We start from the raw sequence: 21,461 nt of genomic DNA, 5'->3' as shown, positions 1-21,461 counted from the left end.
TGCATCCCATAGGCAAGCAGCTCACATGATGATGCTCACTGCCATACTGCTTGTCACAGTGACAACTGTAACATAGGAACACTCACTGGGCACCCAGCTATGCCCTGCACAGGCATTAGCTCTCTCAGTCCTCATCACAACAATTTGAGGCAAATGCTAGCTATTATCCCCACTTGTCAGCTGAGGAAACTGAACCAGAGGGTTTGAGGGCATCGCCCCGGGGCACATACCCCTGTCTTGCTGGTTTCAGAACTGGGGCTTTTCACTGCTGTCCCCTCACAAGGACATGTGACTCAGCCCCATCTCCATCCATCCTCTCATTCTACTTCTCCCTGCCTCTTACAGACTCCTAAAAGCAAACAGCCAACTTGGCAGGACCTGCCCCCTGCCATGCTTTTGCCTCTGGTTTCTTGGTGCTCCTTGAGCTCCCCACTGTCATGGGCTCAGTACAGTGTCCTAAAATGACACTGTCCTGTTCTTGTGTCTGCGCTCCCTCTCTGTGGTGAGCCCCTAGGCTCCTAAAAGCAGAGCCTGTCCCTGGCCTCCTACTCCTTAATACCCCACAGAGGGTCGTGGGGGTGTTTGCTGAACCTCACCTTCCTCCCCGGAAGGAGGAGAAGGTTCCCTCTTCTCTTCCGCTGGCAGTGGGATTGGGTTAGACTTTCTTGACTGAGTGTTTTCTGTATGGTCTGTAGCACCATCCCCAAGGCCCTCCCTGGGTAGTCTCCCCTTCTGAACCCCTGGGAGCTTGATGCTCTGCCTTTCCTTGTTGGAGGGCCAACAAGGAGCTAAAGGGCTTGGTGTTGCTTTCAGGTGGTGGTGCCTGGGGAGGTGCTGGCTACCCCCTGCCCAACATGCCTCCCATTGGGCTGGATAATGTGGCCAACTACACAGGGCAGTTCAACCAGGACTACCTCTCAGGACTGGTGAGTCCAGCCCTCCTGCTGGGGCTGCCGCTGGGGCCACACTTGCATGGCTAGAGGCTGCTAGCTTCCATGGCATCAGAGGTGTCTGTGTGTGTGTGACCTGTGGGTGCTGAGTGTATTGAGCTGCATCTTAGGACAGAAGAGTTTTCATCAGGGACTCTCACCTGCTTGCTATCCCTCTCTGCATCTTGACGTTTCCCACCTGTAAAATGAGGGCAAGGGGAATGCCTTGGCTGCGTGGTCTCTCAGGTCCCTTTCAGCCCTGGAGGATTGGGTAGGGGTGATGCCTCCATGAAATATATATTGAGCACCTTCTGTATGAGCTCAGCATAGGATTAGGAGGTGAGAATGTGTATGTGTGTGCATGTGCTGTGTACATGCATGTTCACATGCCTGTGCATGTCTGTATGGATGGCTATTCTGGTTGGGACTGGGAGCGGGTGCCTGGTAGCATGGACAGGCATACTACTTTTATTTGTTGATTTGCTTTTAAAATAGTGTATTTTGTAATCTGAAAACAAATGTATGCTTTATGTAAACAGTGCAATCAGTGCATAGTCTGATTTGTTCAGATCTGTTTTAGGCACTGGGGATATGTGGATAAAACAAATGAAAGTCTCAGCCTTGAGTACTTATCCACTGGGAGGAGACAGGTAGTAGCCATATTAAATGGTGTGGTGTTAGAGCAAGTCAGGAGATCAGCAGTACAGGTGGAAGGGATGTGGAACAGTGTCAAGGTGGGCCTTGCTGAGAAGCCACTGGTGCTCAGACTCTGCTCCAGCTCTGGTTGTGGCTCCTGAGAGCCCACTGCAGGGCTCAAGGCAGGGAAGGGCAGATGGCAGAGTGTGGCTCTCTCAGCAGGGGCCATTAATCTTAGGCTCTGCTTTGTGGACTTTCAGGCAGCCAACATGTCTGGGACATTCGGAGGAGCCAACATGCCCAACCTGTACCCTGGGGCCCCTGGGGGTGGTTACCCTCCGGTGCCCCCTGGGGGTTTTGGGCAACCCCCTTCCACCCAGCAGCCTCCATATGGAATGTACCCGCCCCCTGGAGGAAACCCACCCTCCGGGATGCCTTCATATCTGCCATATCCAGGGGCTCCTGTGCCAGGCCATCCCATGCCGCTCCCTGGGCAGCAGCCCCCAGGGGCCTACCCTGGGCAGCCACCGATGACCTACCCTGGACAGCCACCAATGCCACCTCCTGGGCAGCAGCAGCAGCCCATGCCAAGTTATCCAGGATACTCAGGGTCCGGGACTGTCACCCCTGCTGTGTCCCCAGCCCAGGTAAGTGCCAGCCCTGCCCTACCCTCAGTCTAGCCTGGGCCCCAAAGGCCTGAGACGTGTGGCTCAGCATCCTCTATCAGCAAGGCCAGGGAGGGTACAAGGGAGAGCTAAGTCCTTCGGCTATAACCTCTTGTTTTAACAGACTGTCACTTTCTCAAAGACTCCTCACCCCTGGTTTGTATTTCTGAAGACCTCAGGGAGCTGCCTGGTTTCTCCCAGTTTGATTAGATGTTCTGTGTGCAAGTTGGGTCTGAACGTCCCAGGGTACCCTTCATTCCTCCTGTGTTATTTGCTGCCTGGGCTCTGTGTTTTGTAAGAACTGTTTGGGCCACTGGTCTCCAGGCTTTATGCCCAACGGCTCTTAGTCTTTAGTCCCTTGGATGTGCCTTTCCAGGCTTGTTTTAGAGGATTCTTCAAACCTCCTTTGGGTAGGGAAGATTGTTGGCAGTTCTTTCAGAGCTGCTCTTGGCTCATTTTGAAGAGCAATTCATGTTTGCAGAGCCTAGAATTCATTGTCATGGTTATGTGGCCAAACAGCCAAGCCCAAGGCTAGTGGTATGTGTTTGACTACTATTTTTAGACAGAGGATCCCCTCTCCTTCCTGCCTCTACCCCCACACATTCTCCCACCCCTGCCCTGCTTGCTGTCTCCCTCCCTGCCTTCTGCCTTATCTTTCCTCTGAGCTTATCTCCTTAACTGTGTTATAACCAGTTTGTACTAGCCACAGAAGATAATCCACCAGGACACAGTTTAGGCAGGAAAATTCAGGTATGCTGGGGAGTGCAGCTGTTGGTGTCAGGAGGAAGTCCGGCAGGAACACAGGTCACAGAATTTAGAAAACAGTGCCAGGGAACCAGTGCTAGTCTAAGAGGTAGTCGGGCTACATGTACCATTGTGAAGGTCGGGCACCTTCATTCCCCTAGAGGGAGCACTTTTTTCTAATTCACACAAAGGTGCTCCATGGACTAGCCAGGCCCTGTTACAAGGACCCTGATATGTGCTCTCATGTGCTGTGGTGGTGAGGCACTGAGAGAGGCCAGTGCCCCTTGTTTCCAAGGCCTCCCCTTCATCAGGAACCCAGGTCAAGCCCTGGAGGACCTGGGCATTGGGCAGGTTTTTCAGCGTCAGGACTCAGCTAGAGGTGGGCTCCTAGCCAAGAGAGCCAAGCAGAAGCTTCAGTACCAGGACACGAGGACAGATAATGGTTACGTTAGTCCAACTCCATGTAGAGTCCTCTGCACTGTTGCTTGCGGGCTCCTTCTGGTACCCCAACTTTTAGAGAAAAGGCCATTCCCAGAGTCTGGGGTAGGGCAATCTCACATCTGGGGGATGCAGCATCTCACCTAAGTCTGTTTGTCTGAGCAGTTTGGAAACCGAGGCACCATCACAGATGCTCCTGCCTTTGACCCCTTGCGAGATGCTGAGGTCCTGCGGAAGGCTATGAAAGGCTTTGGTGAGAGACCCTGGGTGGCTCAAATGCTAACTGCCCTTTGATTCCCCAAGTAGTTACACATGGCTCTGTGGGCTGGGGCTGCTGCGTGGAGGCAGCCTGGCACCAGGGGTGGTGAAAGAGAAGGTGGATATGGGGGTATAGTTGAGAGGCCCAGGAGAATTGGAGGACCCAGACTAGGGAAGTCTCCAGCTGCAGAGCATGCCCACGACCCCCGGCCCTGCCCACTCCCACCTCTTCTTCCTCCAGGGACTGATGAGCAGGCCATCATTGACTGCCTGGGGAGTCGTTCCAATAAGCAGCGACAGCAGATCCTCTTGTCCTTCAAGACAGCTTATGGAAAGGTGAGTCTGTGTGTATATGTGTTTTGTGGGTAGGGGAGTGGTCCCTCGCAAATCAAGGCATAGTCTCCAGCCAGCCCTACTCACTCTTGCTTTTCCTTGGCCGAGGGGGGCTTCCATCTCCTGGAATGGACCATGAGGTGTATTAGGGTATTTCCTGCTGTCCACCTGGCCAGTGGCCTCTCAGCTGACGGTGTCTTCTAGAGGTGAAGGATGCTCTGAGGGAGAAATCTCACAGTCCATAGGATACTTGAGGTTTGATGAGAGGTGCCCAGAGATCCGAGTTCTAGCCCTGCGTCTGCCATGACTCACTGAGACCAGGGGCAAGTCATTTCCTCTCCACTCCCACCTGGTGTGTCTCCTCCTGGAACCCAGGCTGCTCTCCCTGCCCTCTTCACCACCACCTCAGGAAGTTTAGCTGATAGAAGAGCTTTGAAGGAAAAGGCAAGGTGGTTGTATTTTGAACTTTTGAATCTTAGAAAGGTGAAAACAGTAGATATTGAATAGGCAAGTGTTCTAGCCCAGAGTATCTCCAACTTTAATGTGCCCTAGATCCCCTGGAATCTGGTTCAAATGCAGGCTCCGATTCTGCAGGTCTGGGCTGGGGCCTTGGGTTTGGCTTTTCTGTTGATGCTGCGGGTCCTCGGATCTGGGATATTGTCCCTATTAATCACCTTCTGTGGATTCTCAAAGTAGGGTTTTTTGTTTGTTTGCATATCCAATCAGGATTTGATCAAAGATCTGAAATCTGAACTGTCAGGAAACTTTGAGAAGACAATCTTGGCTCTGATGAAGACCCCGATCCTCTTTGACATTTATGAGATAAAGGAAGCCATCAAGGTGTGTAATGTGTGTGTGTTTGTGTTCACATGTGTAGACACAGCCCAGGAGAAGGCCTGGATGGCATGATGTGTCTTAGCCTGCTCATTAGCTACTGTTGTCACTGTGGCTTCTGGACCCTTTTGGGTTGGAGTCTAAGTGCTACAGAAAGGGGAACTTCTGGTGACTTCCCCAAGAGGCAGATGAGGTGTCATTCAGCATCAGGGAGCATCTAAGTTTCTCTCCATCTTAAAAACATAGTGGAGGCTGGGGTTGTAGAGGAAGCTAGTGGTGCAGTGAAAAGAAGAGGGGTATGAGGCATGGGTGATGTCATCCTCATTCATTAGGGCTCTGTTATTGGCAAATAACAGAAACACTCTTGAGTAGTGTAGGCAGAACAAAGATGGAGAATCAGTTATGGGGATAAAGACTAGCAGCCTGGTGTGGAGAGGGATGGGACCCAGGCAGGGTTTGCCTCTTGTCTCTGCTTCTTCTTGAGTGTCCAGTTCATTCTTCATCTACTTCTTTGCTGCTTTTTTTATGTCTGCTTGGCAGAGGATCCCTGTTGACCCCTCTCCATTTACCTTTCAGGGATCCAGCCACAGAAGAGATCACTGTCCCCTCATTCCAAATTCCAAACAGGGGGCAGATTCTGATTGGCTTAGTTTGGGTTCACTATCTCCCCCAGTCCAGCTGGTTATGACCAAGGGCAGATTATGACCATTCTGGAGAGTCTCATGCCTCCCAAGACCCACAGCAGGTATCCACCGGATGGGGAGAGGGCAGCTCCCACAGAAGGGGAAATTCTTGTGAATCGAACAGATGCTCCAAAAGAATCCACCTTTTCTTTGAGGCCTGATAGGTGGGCACACTGTGACACCACTAAAACACACCTACGTGCTTTCTTCTAGGGAGGAGGTCAGGAGGCATTTGGGGAGGGCAATGGCCTGGGACCCCAGCAGTGGCCCCCAGCCCTCTGCCCAGCCCCAACCCCCAGCCAGCTTCATGAGGTGGTGGTGGTTGTGGAGTGCTGGAAACAACATACAGTCCCTGTTGCTTATCAACTGTGTGGCCTTGAGCAAGTCACCCCACCACTCTAGGCTCCAGTTTCCCACCAATAAGAGGTTCACTTATATATGAGAGATAATAAATATTATAGCCCTAGGTGAATCACAGGGGCAGCTGTCACGAACTACCTATGTATCCTTGAGCATCTGTAAAATGGGAACGTGTGAACACTGAGCAAGGTGGCTAATGGAAGCTCTTTGTAAACCCTAAGTAATCTAATGGTAGCAGTAATCAAAAAAATAGCTAACCCTCTGTTGTGCTTCCTGTGTGACAGGCACTGTTCTAAGTGCTTTACGTATGTAACGCATTTAATCTGCATGACTTCCCTGTGAGGTAGGTGCTAGGATCACTGCCATTTATTGACAAGGAACCTGAGGCACAGAGAGCTTAAGTAACGTGCCTAAGGTCATACAACTAGTAAGCGGCAGAGCCGAGATTCAAACCAACATAGAAGCCTGGCTGCTGACCTTGTCCTCCACCTTCTCACTGTCCCTGACATGGTCGTCTCTGCATCCTCATTGTTGCTACCTTTTCCTGGATGTCTCCAGATGCTCCACAGTTCACTCTAGGACTCTAGTTTGTTCACATGTCTGCTCTCTTGTGTTAAACCCAGTTTCTCAGTTTTTCTCATCTCATTCATAGGCTGAACTTAGAATAAAACAGATATGGGTCCACATCTCAACCCACCATTTACTGTGTGGCCTTGGACAAGTCACTATACCTTTCTGGTTCTCAGTTTCCTGGTGGGTGGAATGGGGATGATCCTGTAGTCTCTGCTCATCACCATGTTGCTGTCATTATCTGGAACTTGCCTGGGCCTGTGGAGAGAGCTTGGCTGCTGCAGACCCAGGTGGCAGCAGCCCTCTGGGGGTGTCCCTGTGTTTGGGGCTTCTGTTGCTGGGGCTTGTGCCTTGGGGGATGGGGCAGCAGCATAGCGCCTGCTCTCTTTCCTGGGCACCAGTGAGGGAGCTATTATAAGCTTGTGGCTTGTTGTGTTCTCGGCCACTACAGGGGGCTGGCACCGATGAGGCCTGCCTGATTGAGATCCTCGCCTCCCGTAGCAACGAACACATCCGGGAATTGAGCAGAGCCTACAAAACAGGTCAGACTGGCCCCCAGGGCCTTCTGCCCTCCGCTGATTCCTGTGCTTTCTGGGCCTCGGCCACACCCTCTCCCAGGGTCTCTATTCTCCTGGCCTTCTTATCTCTTCATCTGCCACTCATCAAGCACTGGACTTTGATCCAGGACCCAACCTTGCCTGCTGTTTACACACAGGCCAGGTGACTAAGGTAAGGGAGAGCTGGGGAAAATATCTTGAGTGTGGTTTGGGCCAAGACTGGCCAGAGGCCAGGTCAGCCTGGAGGTCATAGCCCCTCCTGGATCTCTAACTATATGTCCCAGGATGCTGTGTGGGCTGCCTGTCTCTTCATGCCCAGGACTCCCATGCCCTTCTTTTGCCACTGCCCACTGTTGACTATGTACAGTGGGCAGCTTCATTCATGTGGCTGCAAGCTGGACCTTCCCTGTGTCTCCCTTTCAGAATTCAAAAAGACCCTGGAGGAAGCCATTCGAAGTGACACATCAGGGCACTTTCAGCGGCTGCTTATCTCTCTCTCTCAGGTACCTTTCCCACAATAGAGCTTGGGGCTCAGAGAGGCGTGGATCTTGGAGCAGTGAGGAACAGGGATGGGGAGGTAGGGGTGTGCAACTCCACGGAGTGGGCTTGACCATACAGCTGCTTCCTTTCAGGAAAACCGGGATGAAAGCACAAATGTGGACATGTTGCTTGTCCAGAGAGATGTCCAGGTGAGTGTGATGGCCAGGCTAGGTACGCCACCTGGCTTCCTAAGCCGGGGGGTGGGGATGTCCTCTACTTTCTTGCTTCACAAGGGAGGAGTTCTGGGATGGAAAGAGCAACAGATAAGGAGTATCCAGATGCTGTGCGTTTCATACAGTCCCTGCCACTTATCAACCATGTGGCCTTGAACAGGTTACCCAACCACTCTAGGTTATAGTTCCCCACCAATAAGAGGTTCCCTTATGTGGGAGATAATAAATATTACAGTCCTTGGTGAATCATAGTTATAGATGTGAGATTTCACGTGACTTGGTACTTTCCTTGGGTTTGCTTATATATACCATTATGTTTGCAAATGGGCAGAATTCATACTTGCCTGTTAAACTTTTGAAGGTTTGAGCCTAGAAACCACCTGTCCCATTAGTTGTGTAGCCTTAGAATTCTGCCCTTGTCCCCAGCCTTGTGTGAATTGCAGACAAAAGATGAAAAGTGTCCTGCCATTTCCTCTCTTTGTCCAGGCATCTGAGTGCCTCTTTAGAGGAGTTTGGGTTTGCCACTAATGAATTCAGACCATAGTGGTTCTGGCTGGAGAGAGCCATGGCTTCCTGGTGGGAGGGAGCTGGCCATACTTCTCTCTCCCCCTTCATTACTCCTGCCACCTGTGGCAGGGCATTCACCAGGCACCGCCAGTGGTCTCCTTATCTTTGCTTTCTATCAGGGCGAAGAGGACCTCTGTGGAGTGCCCTGTGTCAGGGCTGGAAGAGAGCTACTCTTCTGGTCTGGTCCATTTCCTTTCCAGATGAGGAAACTGAGGCTAGAAAGGTTGAGCATTGTGCCCAGGGAAGTCTGGAGGCAGAGCCTGGACAAGCACCCAACTCCTGGCTCTGTTCTCTCTGCCCAGGCAGCACACAGACCCCTGGTCCCAGACCCCTCCTGCAGGGTCTGCCTCAGTTAACATCTCCCTGGCCTGAGACATCCATTTTCATTTGTGAACTCAGGGCTGGACAGTCCCCAAGCTCCCAGGCTCTGGCTCGTGCTCCAGTGTTGCTTTTCCTATTTCTTATAGAGGCCGTTTCCTAGCTGAGGCAGAAGTTGCCTCAGTTTCAAGGTCTCCTGCCTACTGCTCTGCCTTCTTGGTTTGGACCTGCTCGGCCTCTCCTTGATCTGTGCCCCCAATGGCCATCTTCTGCTCTCACCTATCAGAGCCTTTCCATCAAGAGCTGCTATCTGAGGCCTGGAAAGCACTTTAGAGCCATTTGGGCTGAAACTTTCAAAAGCTTAATAGGCAAGTGCAGATTCTGCCCATTTGCTGATGTAATGGTATATGCAATGAAACACAGGGAAAGTGCCTAACCCATGAAATCCCACATCTGTCACTCTGATCTTTCAATTATTGTGATAGTTATTGTCTCACGTGTTCCTTTTAGATAGGAAAGCTGCTTTTTAAAGATTGGGGAATTTCACATAGAAATCTGGATTTCTGGCTTCTCATGAGAAATGGATCTGACAGCTGTGAGCCTGCATTCCTCCATCATTGTTCTCAGCTGATGCTGAGAAATCAGTTGCCCTTCTGTGTGGCTAGCTTTGGTCCCTACCACTCCCTGGCCTTATAGCTGGCCTGTTTCCCTCATTTAAGTTACCCAGCTGGCCCCCTTGGGCTTTCAGGTTTGTGACCCCCAAATCTAATCCAGCTTTTGCCTTTTAGAGATGAGAAACTGAGGCTTAGAGGGGCCTGTCTAGAGTCCCCTGGCAAGTTGGTAGCAGAGCTAGGACTCAAGCCCAGGCGTCTCATTCACATTTTCCTCTGTGCTGCTGCTCCCTTGTTTGGGTTAAAGCTGTTCCTTGTCTGGGCCCCAATGGGTCTTGGTTCTCCTGGTCCTGAGTCCCCCCAGCCTCAGAACCCTCTGTGTTGCCCAGTGAGGGAGTGCGGATGGTGTCTAGTTTGGCACAGTGAATGGAGCACAGCCGAGGTGCTGCTCCCATTTCCTTTCCCTCTTGGCCTCCAGGGCCCGGAGACTCTGCCCAGGTCTCCCAGGTGACATGGGCCTTGTGTCTGGGTCGAGGCCTGTATCGCATGCCCATCTTCCCCTCTGTCTGTCCAGGAGCTATATGCAGCTGGGGAGAACCGCTTGGGAACAGATGAGTCCAAGTTCAATGCAGTTCTGTGCTCCCAGAGCCGGGCCCACCTAGTGGCAGGTAAGGCAGTCTGGGCCTCCCTGGGGCCAGGTATATGAGGGCAGATGAATTATTGTGGGAAACAGAGCTTGCAGGAACACTTGGCAGTTATGCTCTGCATGGGGCTTTCACTTCCTTAAAAGAGCCCCTGGTGGTGATTTAAAAGATGTTATCAGTAGGTTTCCCGAGTTTCTGCAAGCATCGAGTTCTGGAGGAAAGCAAAGGAAGAGGCAAGGGAAACTGGGAGCCTTCTTGGCTGGTATCTTTACATGCTAGAATGTGGAATGTTAGGATTGAGAGAGCGCAAGAGCATCTAATCCAAAATGTGGCATAAAAAATGAGCATAACAATAAGACTAACGTTTATTAACTCATTCATTCAACAAATTGAGCTCCTGCCGTGTGCCAGGTCTTGCAGTAGGTGTGGAGACTGTAGGAAACAGCACTACATCATCCCTGCTCTCATGGGGATCACCTTCTTGTTTGGGGACATGGGCAGTAAACAAAAATAAAATTCCTACCAGATGGTAAATCCTTTAGAGAAAATAATAAAGTTGGAAACAGGGATAGGGAATGATGGAGGATTGGCGGGTGCTTGGGGAAGTCCACCGAGGTAATGACATTTCTTTTAAAAACATGAAGTAGTTGCAGGTGCAAAGGCCCTGAGCAGGGGGCTCCCAGCGTGACTGAGCACCGGTTAAGGCAGTCGGTGTAGCTGGAGCAGATGGAGTGAATGAGAGTAGTAGGAGGTGAGGTCAGGGATGGGAGGAGGCCCTGCTGACAGTTGTTGGGACTAATTGTTTATCCTGAGTAAAACCGAAAGCCGTTGAGGGCTCTGAGTGGAGGAACAATGTGATTTGACTTAGATTTTGCAAGTTCACTGGCTGTTGTGTTGAGAAGAGTGAAGGGGTCAATGGCAGCACAGCAAACCAGTTAGGAGGCGGCTGCAGTAATCCAGTGGAGAAATGATGGTGGCTAGCACCAGGTGGCAAGGGCAGGTGGTGAGAAGGGTAGGATTCTGGCCCTGTTCGCTGATGAATTGGACATGGAGTATGAGAGAAAGAAGGGTTGAGGAGGACACAAGGATTCCTTCCCGCTGAGCCGGTGGAAGAATGAGGTGGCCCTCAACTGAGATTGGGAAGCTGTGGATGGAGCAGGCTTTAGGAGGGAAGGAAATTGGGAGCCTCAGGCTGGAGATATGAGGTAGGCAACTGGGTTTATGAGTCTGGAGATCAGGAGAGGTCAGGCTAGAGATGGTGGTTTGGAAGCTGTGAGTGGGTTGAAGGTGTGTTTGAGGCTCTGGGACTGCATGAGGTCCTCTCAGGAGGAGACCAGCAGTCAGAGGACAGGGCCCTGGCCGTTGCAGGAGACTTAAGAAGGAACACTCAGAGAAAGGGAAGTCCTGGAGGCCAACAGTGTCAGAACAGCTAATGTGTGAGGCAGGCGAGGACGGAGAATGCTGACCACACTTAGAAATGTGGGAGGGTGGGTGGCTCAGGTGAAAGCCTAGGCACCTGCTCTGTGTGTGCACGAGGTCTTGTAATACATACACGCAGACAGGTGCTGCTGTTCTCCCATTCTGTGGATGAGAAAGCAGGCCCAGGGCAGGGGCAGGAAATTAGGTCATCTAGCTGGTAATGTGGCCGAGCTCAGGTTTCAACTCCACCTGTCTGGCTCCACAGCACGCTTTTTAACATTTACACTACACTGTGATGGAACGTGAGTGAATGTATTTTCATTTTAATCATTATTTATTTTAATGAGTATAGACTTATATAAGTAGCACATCAAATCCATGGTTTCACAAACATTATGACTTAGGAGAAAAGAGGAGCTGATCTGAAGCAAATAGTAAGTAATGAAGACAGATAAAGATATAGCAGAAGTCGTGACACTGATATACAGATGACAGAAGTTTGGAGAACACTGACAGAAACTGAGACCCAGGCTAGAGAAGGATTTATATCCAGGGTCAGAGCTAACGTTAGGACCCAGGTCTCATTGTGCCGCCTGCCTCTCTAGGAACCTGCAGTCCACTTCCTGTGGTGCTCAGCTTGTCCTAGGGTGAGCTGGGGGTGCTGGGTGGGCAATAGCTCAGTCAGATTGGGAAAGACAAGGCTGATACATGGACAACGGAGAAGGAATGGCATGGACTGGAAGTGTAGGGGATTTGAGAAGAGAGGGCAGGCTATCGGTGTGTAGGGGTCCTGAACAGGGGATTATGGTGTGATGGGGTAAGCAGCCTGGTGAGGGCAGTCCTGGTGAGGGGACGGGACCGCATGAACAAGCTCGAGGGGAGTGCACTCGACTTGGGGGTGAAGCATCTGGCTGATTGAGAGCTGGGAAGGTATGGTCAATAGGGCTATCCAGGGTGCTGGGAGCAAAGTGGAAGAGAGGAAGGGGCAGAAGTCTCCTCACTGTGTGTCCTGTATTAATTTCCTCTACCTGTCATAATGAAGTACCACAGACCAGGTGACTTAAATGACAGAAATTTATTTTCTCACAGTTCTTGAGGCTGGAAGTCCAAGGTCAAGGTGTCAGCAGGTTTGGTTTCTTCTGAAGCCTCTCTCCCTGGCTTGCAGATGGCCACCTTCTTGCCATGTCCCCACATGGTCTTTCCTCTGTGTGCACATCCCTGGCGTTTCCCTGTGTGTCCAGATCTCTTCTTAAAAGGACACCAGTCAGATTGGGCCACACTAAGGGTCCCATTTTAACTTAATTCTTTAAAGACTTTATCTCCAAGTACAGTTACATTCTGAGATACTAGGAGTTAGGATTTCACCATATGAATTTTGGGGGGACAGAATTCAGTCTATAACTGGTCCCTTCTGTCTTCCCACTAGTTTTCAACGAGTATCAGCGAATGACAGGCTGAGATATTGAGAAGAGCATCTGCCGGGAGATGTCTGGGGACCTGGAGCAGGGCATGCTGGCAGTGGGTAGGTGTCTTGGGCTTGCCTTGCCTACCTGCCTGCCCACCGGAGACTGGTGTGTATTGTAATTTTCAGGGTGCTCACCCAACCTCTCGTTGAGGGTGGTGCAGTGAAAGAAACACAGGATCCAAGATAGCTAAATCTAGCATGCCCAAATGGTGGCAAATCAAAGTGCTGCCTGGATTCCTGTGCAGTTGTACCCTAACTGTCCTGGAGGCGTCTTGTTTATATTTCAGGCGCAGCTCTGGGGAAGGGAGCTGCAGTGTGGTTATTAGTGGGCCAGCAACCAGCTGCTCTCCTGGAGGAAGATGACTCATATCCTCCCAAGTTTCCTCTAAAAATACATTGCTGCAGGCAGTTGTCAGATGTTTGTGATGGAAACACATGGAAAGATTTTTCCTTGCAACAGCAAAACAGGCCCTTGCTGAGGAGAGCTGGCATAGTTCCCAGGATGATGGTGGGCTTCTTGCTGTGCCTGAGCCCTGCCCTATGAGGCAGGGCCTGATGGGCCAGGTCCTGCCCCCCAGGAGGGTTTATACCCATTTGGGAAAATCCTCCTCATTTCTCTGCGTGTCCCTCACTGTTTGTGTCGTGGCCTAAAAAGTCTAGGGAGACTTTTGTTCCTCCTGGCCGTCCTTTCTCCATGAGGGTCTCTGCGTCTCCAGCTCACCTCTCCCATCTGAGCAACACACGGGCCTCATCACTGTCCACGTTTCTCCCCACACAGCAACTTTTACCGTGTGAGTTGCCAAGAAAGAGGTTGGGTTGGTCCAGGCTCTGGATATTTCTATTCCAAAGAGATAGAGCAAGACCATGGATAATTGAACCTGGAGAATGGGGGAGAAGAAGATGGATGCAGTGATGTGCTTGACATCTGACTTCCTAAGAGGATACTCGTGTACTCTATGCCCACTTGGACTGAGTTTACTGCAGATCGAGTTATTCTGTTTTTCTCTTCTAGTGAAATGTCTCAAGAATACCCCAGCCTTCTTTGCTGAAAGGCTCAACAGGGCCATGAGGGTATGTAAATCTCATGTGCAGGGTCTGGGTGGGGGTGTCTCAGGGACCAAAGGCTCAGCATAGAAGGCATGGGCTGAGCCACCCCTCAGCCAAGGAGACAGAGAGCCCATGGGTGGAGAGGGGGCCAGAGTGCCTGGGGAAGGTGGGACAGTGGGATGGTGAGGAGGCCCATTGCTCATGCCCTTGGGCGGACTCTCTTCAGGGAGCAGGAACAAAGGACCGGACCCTGATTCGCATCATGGTGTCTCGCAGCGAGATTGACCTTCTGGACATCAGAATGGAATATAAGCGGCTGTATGGCAAGTCATTGTTCCACGACATCTCGGTATGGGCCTTCTCGGGGCTGACTGGGCTGCCTCTTGGTGTCCCACTTGCCTGTGGACCTCCCTGGCCACCTCCACTGTCTCCTTGACATCTCCCTCCTCAGAACTCCCATGGGCTTGGTCTCTGCCCCATATGGGCGTCTTGTTTATGGGCCTTGTCCTTGCTCTCCAGTTTTCACTGGTTCATCTGGTTGCTCCCGAACAGATTGTAAGCTCCGGAGGGCAGGAGGGGTCTTGACCCTGCTGTCACCCCCACCCTACATCCCTAGCATGCAGCACATTCATTGCTCAGGAAATGGGTGGGGAAGGAGATTCTAAACATCTGCATCAGAGAATATGCAGGACTTCTCCTACCTTGGGGCCTGGCCTTCAGAGTCCCAGCCACCCTGTGATTCTGGGATCTGTCAGTGAGACTCGGGTCCCAGCACTCCCTAGAATGCAGCTCTGGCTCACTGATAACTGCTTCCTTCACTGAGCTTTGTGATGGAGGCAGTATAGAGAGGCAGTCAGAGGCGACGGCTCTGGGGTCACCTGCTCATAGCCCAGTTCTGGCTTTTCTGCTTGCTCACTGAGTGCTCTCAAACAGCTTCTTTAAACCTTCCTGAACCCCAGTTTCATCCTCCATAAGACGAGGTTGCTAATAGCTCCCCCAAGGAGTATTGTGAGTCTTGAACAAGGCAGTCCAGGTAAAGCATATTGTGTGACAATAAGTGTCTCATAAACACTAGCCATTCTTTTATCACTGTCTGCCAGAGCCAGTCTGACAAAATTTATTCCAGTCTGGGTGGTCTGAAAGTTACATTCTGAACTCACATGAACCTGGAAACTGTAGGCACCATGACCAGGTCCTGATTTCAGACTCACTAGTGTTTGATGTTGGACGTATCATTGAGAGAAGCCAATCTCCATTTCCCTGGCTATAAAATGATGCTGTTGATAGCAGAGAGTTAGTAATTATTCACAAAGTGTCTTCTGTGTGGGCATCTTGAAGAACTCATGGACTTGCCCTCAAGGAAGGAAATGATTAGAAATTTTCTAAGCGTGGGCCGTGCTTCTAAAGTGCGATGGGCTCAGATGGAGGAGAGATCAGTGTGAGCTTGGATACCTAAATAATAACAGCACCCTCCGCTGGAAGGTCGTCTCACAATAGATTACATTCCCAGCGCGGGACATAATACTACATTACGGTATAGTCCCAATTTAGTGCGACAACAGTGCGCTGTGAAAAGACCACTGTTAGTTAGCCCTGGGGAGGGGTTTTTTTTGGCTGTTTAAATATGTTTTTGGTTTTATTTTTCAAATTCTAACTTTAGTCCTTGGGGTGAGTGCAGCCTTCTATTTTTTACAGAGGGTTGGGGAGGCTGAATTGCACTATCCAAGGTCTGTGCCAGCTGTGACGCTGAGTTTGTGAGCCCCTCACCCAGCATGCTGGGGGATTTCCTTGGGATGGGCCTACCTCTCTGTCAGAGCACTTGAGGCAGAAGGAAATCCAGACCCAGGAGGCCAGAACTAGCTCTGCCACCCTTAACTGATGTCTTCCTTGTTTCTGTGACCAGGGAGACACTTCAGGGGATTACCGGAAGATTTTGCTGAAGATCTGTGGTGGCAACGACTGAGCGGTGACTGGTGGTTCACTTCTGTCCACCTGCTGGCAAGGGCAGTGCCGGGAAAAGGCCAAAGGAATGTCCATCTGTTTCTAACAAATCCTCAAAATAGCCCCTCAGGTGTTCCACTGCAGACTGTCCACAGAGCCCTGGCCCTGTCCTCCTCGTGCTCCTCCTGTTCCGTATAACGTGCTTGATCTCCAGCTCCCGCAGGATCTCTTTCCTCCTCACCCCTCACAGCCTCTTGCTTCTCTCTTCTCAAGTAGACATTTTGTTTCCTGACTCACGCAATCATTCTCCTTTGCCTGTGGCTGAGACTCTTGGCTTTGTTTTAGTCATGTAGTTTTTATATGTTTATTTGGAGGCATTTTTTTTTATAGTCATTGCCAGACAGATGCATACAAGACTCTTTCCTGCATACATATTTTGAGTGAGAGAGGTCGGGTGGGGGGACACCATGTCCTCACTGAGGAGTAAAAGGGAGCACCTTTTAAGGGTAATCTTTGCATCTGGTGAGAATGTGTTATGAGCTTTGTTATTGCCAAACTCATTCCTTTTTAGAAAAGAAAAGAAAAAAAGCCAGAAAGTCATCTGTTCCTTCTTCCATGCAAAACCACAAGAATAAGGGCAGCTCCCTGCCATTGACAGGGCTTCTTATAATTTGGAATGTGCCTTAAACCTGAATGTCAATAGCCAAAAGCTGTTTCTAAATTAAAGTCAGCCGGCTCTGGAATGTTCTGGAAATGTTTCCCTGGTGCCAGCTTGTTTCTTTCTGCTTCGTGATTCTGCCCTGTAGCTCCAGGCTTATTAGCTGGTGAAAATTTATATGACTTTAAATAGAAATTTGTGCTCAGGAAACCCTGAGCATAAGTAATTTACAGGGACCTGGTTGTTTGGACCTGAGAAGGGAAGTTTCTGAAATCCATTCTGGAGGCCCAGACACTGAAAAGGTGTGGGGATTTAGTCAGATGTAGGCACACTGAAGTCCAGTGAGGGTGAGGTAGGAAGAGGGTGGCTCTTCACCCAGGTCCTGAAGGAAAGGCATGGGCGAGAGGGGGTGTGCATGACTCCTGGGATAGGCCTTATGGCCAGGGGCCAGAGAGGAGAGAGGGGACAACTCAGAGAGGCACAAGACCAGTGCCTTCCCTCAGGGACCCTTCAGTCTGAAAGGGTGCTCCTGGGTGTGGTCCCCACCCAGCCTTTTGTCTCTTGCTTGGTGGTGGTAGGAGGGGGTGAGTCCAAAAGGGGAAGCATTTCTAGAAATCACTATCTCACGTCCAGAAGCCCAGAGCTTGCCTTGCTGGTCAGGGGTCTCCACTCACTCCTTTTGTGATCTGCAGTGTTGAAAGTTTAGAAAGGTGAGACTCTAGAGACTAGGGTTGAGATCAAGCCTGCTGAGCCCTGGCAGGGCCCTAGGGAGTGGCTTGTCTCCAAAGTAGACATCTGCTTGTGGGTACTGCTGGACTCCTCACTGCTACCTGAACATAGAGGAGGAGATGATGCAAGGGGCATACAGCAGCCATGAGCTAGACACCAACCTGGCCTACCTAGACCTGCCTTCCTCACCAGAGGAGGCTGATGTGGGCACTGGAATCGATAACAGGCCCTGCTCATCACTTCAGCTCTGCCCTAGTTTCCATGCCTGGAGCCTCTTGACCAAGACCCAGCATGCTTGGCTGAGGTGCTCCTCCCCTGGGGCAGACCCCTTGTCCTTGGGCATCAGGTGGGAACTGCATGGTGGGATGCACTGCTTGGCATTGCACAACTTGCCATGAACTCAGGCTGCTACTGGCAGGCCTCCTGAGCTGTGCCAGGGCCTAGATTCAACCTGCTCTAATGTGACTGTAAATGTATTGTGATATTACTTTGCCCTGTTGTCTATACCATAGGTTTCAAACTGCTGTCCAGCAGGCAGTATTTAACCTGTACATGCATTTACTTTGGTCTCCAAAGAGTCTTTTTAGACATTTGGATTTGTTGTCAACATTTAAACATTGAGAGATTTTGTATTTTAAAAAACCTGGAATTCTGGTTTCTCTTGAAAACCCAGAAATTCTGGCAACACTGGCCCAGCATTCCTGCACAGCAGTTGCTGCTGGAGCCAGATTGCAGCTGTCCCCTTTAGACGTGTGCTCTCCATTTTGCCACAGGCCCCACCACTCCCTATTGTCTTCCACCAAGCACATGTTACCTATTTGGCCCCTGCAAGCCTTTAAGATCCCTGGTCTACACACTTGAGGACCACCTGTGTTCATCCTGGTCCTGGTTCTCACACACATGTTCAGGGCTGGGTGGATGCTTTTCAGAAAAGCCTTGAGAAAGCCCTAAGCTCTTGCCTGTGGCTGACCTTCAGGTTCTGCACAAACAGGAAGTTAAGGCAGAGTCACAGGCTGCCTGGCTCATTGTCAGTAGATGTGCCCAACACACACAACACATCTGCAAAGACCAAAGAGATTTTTGGGGGGTTTTTTGGTTCCAGGAGTTTAAGGAAATTTGTTGAATCATTAGTGACCACTTACCTAACTGAACAGAGACTTCAATGGCCACCCTTAACAAAGAATACCAACTTTAGAAGTCACTAAAACTACAACAAATTCTGGGGAAGGGAAGAATCTGATTTCTGGAGTTGTCACATTATAATGTCAAAATGCCCAGTTTTCAACAAAAGTTATGAACCATGCAAAGAAGGAAGTTTGATCCATACACAGGAAAACAAGAAATCTGTTAATACAAACTGAGGAAAGATCAGATATTGGAGTTACCAAACAAAGACTTTAAATCAACTGTCTTTAAAAAGCTCAAAGAACTAAAGGAAACCAGGAGAGTGATGTCTCATCAAATAGAGAATATCAATAAAGAGAAATTAGAAAAGGAACCAAATCGAAATCCTGGAGTTGAAAAGTACAATAACAAATGAAAAATTCACTGGAGGGGTTTAAGAGTGGATTTGAGAAGGCAGAAGAAAGAATTGGCAAACTTCAAAATAGGTCAATTGAAATTTCCCATTCTGAGGAGCAAAAAGAAAAAAATTAACGGAGCCTAGGAGACCTGTCAGGCACCATCAACTGTACCAACATATGCATGATAGGAGTCACAGGAGAGAAGAGAGAAAGTAGAATTATATGAAGAAACAATGGCTGAAAACTTACCAAATTTGATGAAAGACATTAATCTAGACATCCAAGAAGCTCAGTGAACTATAATATAAAAAGATCCACACCGAGACACATTATAACCAAACGGTCAAAAGATAAAGAGGGAATCCTGAAAGCAGCAATAGAGAACCAACTCGTCACATTCACTGGACCTTCTATAAGATTAACATTTGATTTCTTGTCAGAAACCATGGAGGCCAGAAGGCAGTGGGGTGGTGTATTCAGTGTGCTGAAAGAAAAAAAAGTCAACCAAGGATCCTATATCTGGCAAAATAGTCTTCAAAAATGAAGGAGAAATTGAGGTATTCCTCAGTGAACAAAAGCTGAGATGGTTTGTTGCTAGTAGACCTGCCCTATGAGAAATGCTAAAGAAAGTCCTTCAAGCTGAAATGAAAGGATACTGGACAGTAACTCAAATACAGAGGAAGAAGTAAAAAACATTGGTAAAGATAATTACATAGGTAAATATAAACATCAATATTAGTGTGTTTTTTGGTTTGTAGCTCTTTTTCCTATTTGATAAAAGACAACTACACCAAACAATAATTGTAACTCTATGTTGATAAGCACAAAATGTATAAAGATATAATTTGTGACAATAACAACATAAAGGCCAATGATGGAGCTATATAGGAAAAATGTTTTTATATACTGTTGAAGCGTCCTATTAATTCAAATTGGATTGTTATAAATTAAGGTGTTACTATAATCCCAGAAAATAAAACAGTAAAAGAAACAAGGGAATCAAAACAGTATACTTGAAAACATCTATCTAACACAAAATATGGCAATAATGGAGGAATTTATTTATAGAAATAAATGACATAGAAAACAAATTGCAAAACAGTACAAGTCTTTACTTATTAGTAATTACCTTAAATATAAGTGGAATAAACTCTCCAATTAACAGGCAGAGATTGAGAGGCAAAGGACATTATATCCTGATAAAAGGGTTAATCCATCAAGATATAACAATTAAAAACATATACACCTAAAGCCCCAGAAAGTTTCAAACAAAAGCTGACAGAATTGAAGGGAGAAAAAGTTCAACAAAAATGGAGACTTCAACACCCCACTTTCCCTATTGGATAGAACAATTAAACAAAAGATAAACAAGGAAAGAACTTGAACAACACTGTAAACCGACTAGGCGTGAGAGACGTCTATGGAACAGTCTACCCAACAACAGCAATACACATTCTTCTCAAGTGCACAAGGAAAATTCTCCAGATAGACCACAAAACAATCTAAATAGATTTTAGAAGACTGAAACCATACATTGTATTTTCTATTACCACAATGGAATTAGAAATGGGTAACAGGAGGAAATCTGGAAATTCTACAGATATGTGGAAAGTAAACAACATACTTAAAAAAAACCAAAACACAGAATCCAATGGGTTAAAGAAGATAGCACAAGAGAAATTAGAAAATACTTTGAGATTAATGAAAATGGAAGTACAACATACTAAAACATGGGATGCAGTGAAAACAGTGCTCAGAAGGAAATTTATAGCTGTAAATGCCTACATCGAAAAAGAAAGAAAATCTCAAATCAATAACCTAAGCTTCCACTTTAAGGAATTAGAAAAAGAAGAACAAACTAAACTCAAAGCAACAAGAAGGAAGGAAAATAAAGATTAGAGGGCAGATAAACAAAATAGAGAATAGAAAAACAATAGAATCAATAAAACAAGAAAATGGTTCTTTGAAAAAGATCAACAAAATTGACAAACCTTTAGCTAGATTGACAGGAAGATGGAGAGAGGGAGGAGACTCAATTACTAAAATCAGAAATGAAAGTGGGGGCATTACTAACAATCTTCTGGAAATAAAAGATTATAAGAAAATACTGTTAACAATTGTAGCCAACATATTAGATAACCCAGATGAAATGGGAAAATTCCTAGAAACACAAATTCCCACATCTGATTCAAGAAGAAATAGAAAATCTCAATAGACCTATAATAAGATTACATCAATAATCAAAAAATTCTCAACAAAGAAAAACCCGTACCAGAAGGCTTCACTGGTGAATCTATCAAACATTTAAAGAAGTAACACCAATCCTTAAACGCTTCCCCCCAAATTGAGGAAGAACATTTCCTAACTCATTTTATGACACCAGTGTTACCTTGATACCAAAGCCAGACAAAGACATCACGAAAAAAGTGCAAAAATCCCCAGTGAAATACTAGCAAACTGAATCTAGCAGCATGTTAAAAGGATTATTCACCATGATCAAGTGGGATTTATCAAAGGAATACAAGGATTATTTGATACATGAAAATCAATCACTATAATACACACTATTAATTGAATAAAGGGGGATAAAAACCTAATAATCATCTCAATTGATGCAGAAAAAGCATTTGAGAAAGCCCAACTCTCTTCCATGATTAAAAAAAAAAAATTCCTAAGAAATTTAGAAGGGAAATTTATCAATCTGAAATAAAGGGCATCTATGAAATGCCACAGCTGACATACTTAATGGGGAAGGATAAAAGCTTTCCCCCAGTATCAGGAACAAGACAAAGATGTCTGCTCTTGCCACTGCTATTCAA

General features: G+C 48.2%; 1 protein-coding gene across 4 annotated transcripts in view; it reads left to right on the top strand.

The window, feature by feature from the left end:
* LOC106828609 (annexin A11) overlaps positions 1-16,475 on the top strand; it is a 41,508-nt gene extending 25,033 nt beyond the window's left edge. For 2 of the 4 annotated variants that reach the window (XM_070493137.1, XM_070493136.1), the window contains exons 3-14: positions 814-926; positions 1,826-2,212; positions 3,578-3,665; positions 3,912-4,006; positions 4,730-4,843; positions 6,902-6,992; positions 7,431-7,510; positions 7,640-7,696; positions 9,791-9,884; positions 13,757-13,815; positions 14,018-14,140; positions 15,695-16,475. In XM_070493137.1, coding sequence (XP_070349238.1) covers positions 814-926; positions 1,826-2,212; positions 3,578-3,665; positions 3,912-4,006; positions 4,730-4,843; positions 6,902-6,992; positions 7,431-7,510; positions 7,640-7,696; positions 9,791-9,884; positions 13,757-13,815; positions 14,018-14,140; positions 15,695-15,754 — 1,361 coding nt within the window. In that variant the 3' untranslated portion in view covers positions 15,755-16,475. Of the gene's footprint in view, positions 1-813; positions 927-1,825; positions 2,213-3,577; positions 3,666-3,911; positions 4,007-4,729; positions 4,844-6,901; positions 6,993-7,430; positions 7,511-7,639; positions 7,697-9,790; positions 9,885-12,705; positions 12,802-13,756; positions 13,819-14,017; positions 14,141-15,694 lie in introns of those variants that run through there. The other 2 variants (XR_011496504.1, XR_011496505.1) reach the window with 2 other exon arrangements.
* Positions 16,476-21,461: the final 4,986 nt, after the last annotated feature.

The sequence above is a fragment of the Equus asinus genome, chromosome 21 (genome assembly GCF_041296235.1).
Source record: "Equus asinus isolate D_3611 breed Donkey chromosome 21, EquAss-T2T_v2, whole genome shotgun sequence".
In the NCBI taxonomy this organism is placed as follows: Eukaryota; Metazoa; Chordata; class Mammalia; order Perissodactyla; family Equidae; genus Equus; species Equus asinus.
This window is presented reverse-complemented; position numbering and strand designations above follow the sequence as displayed.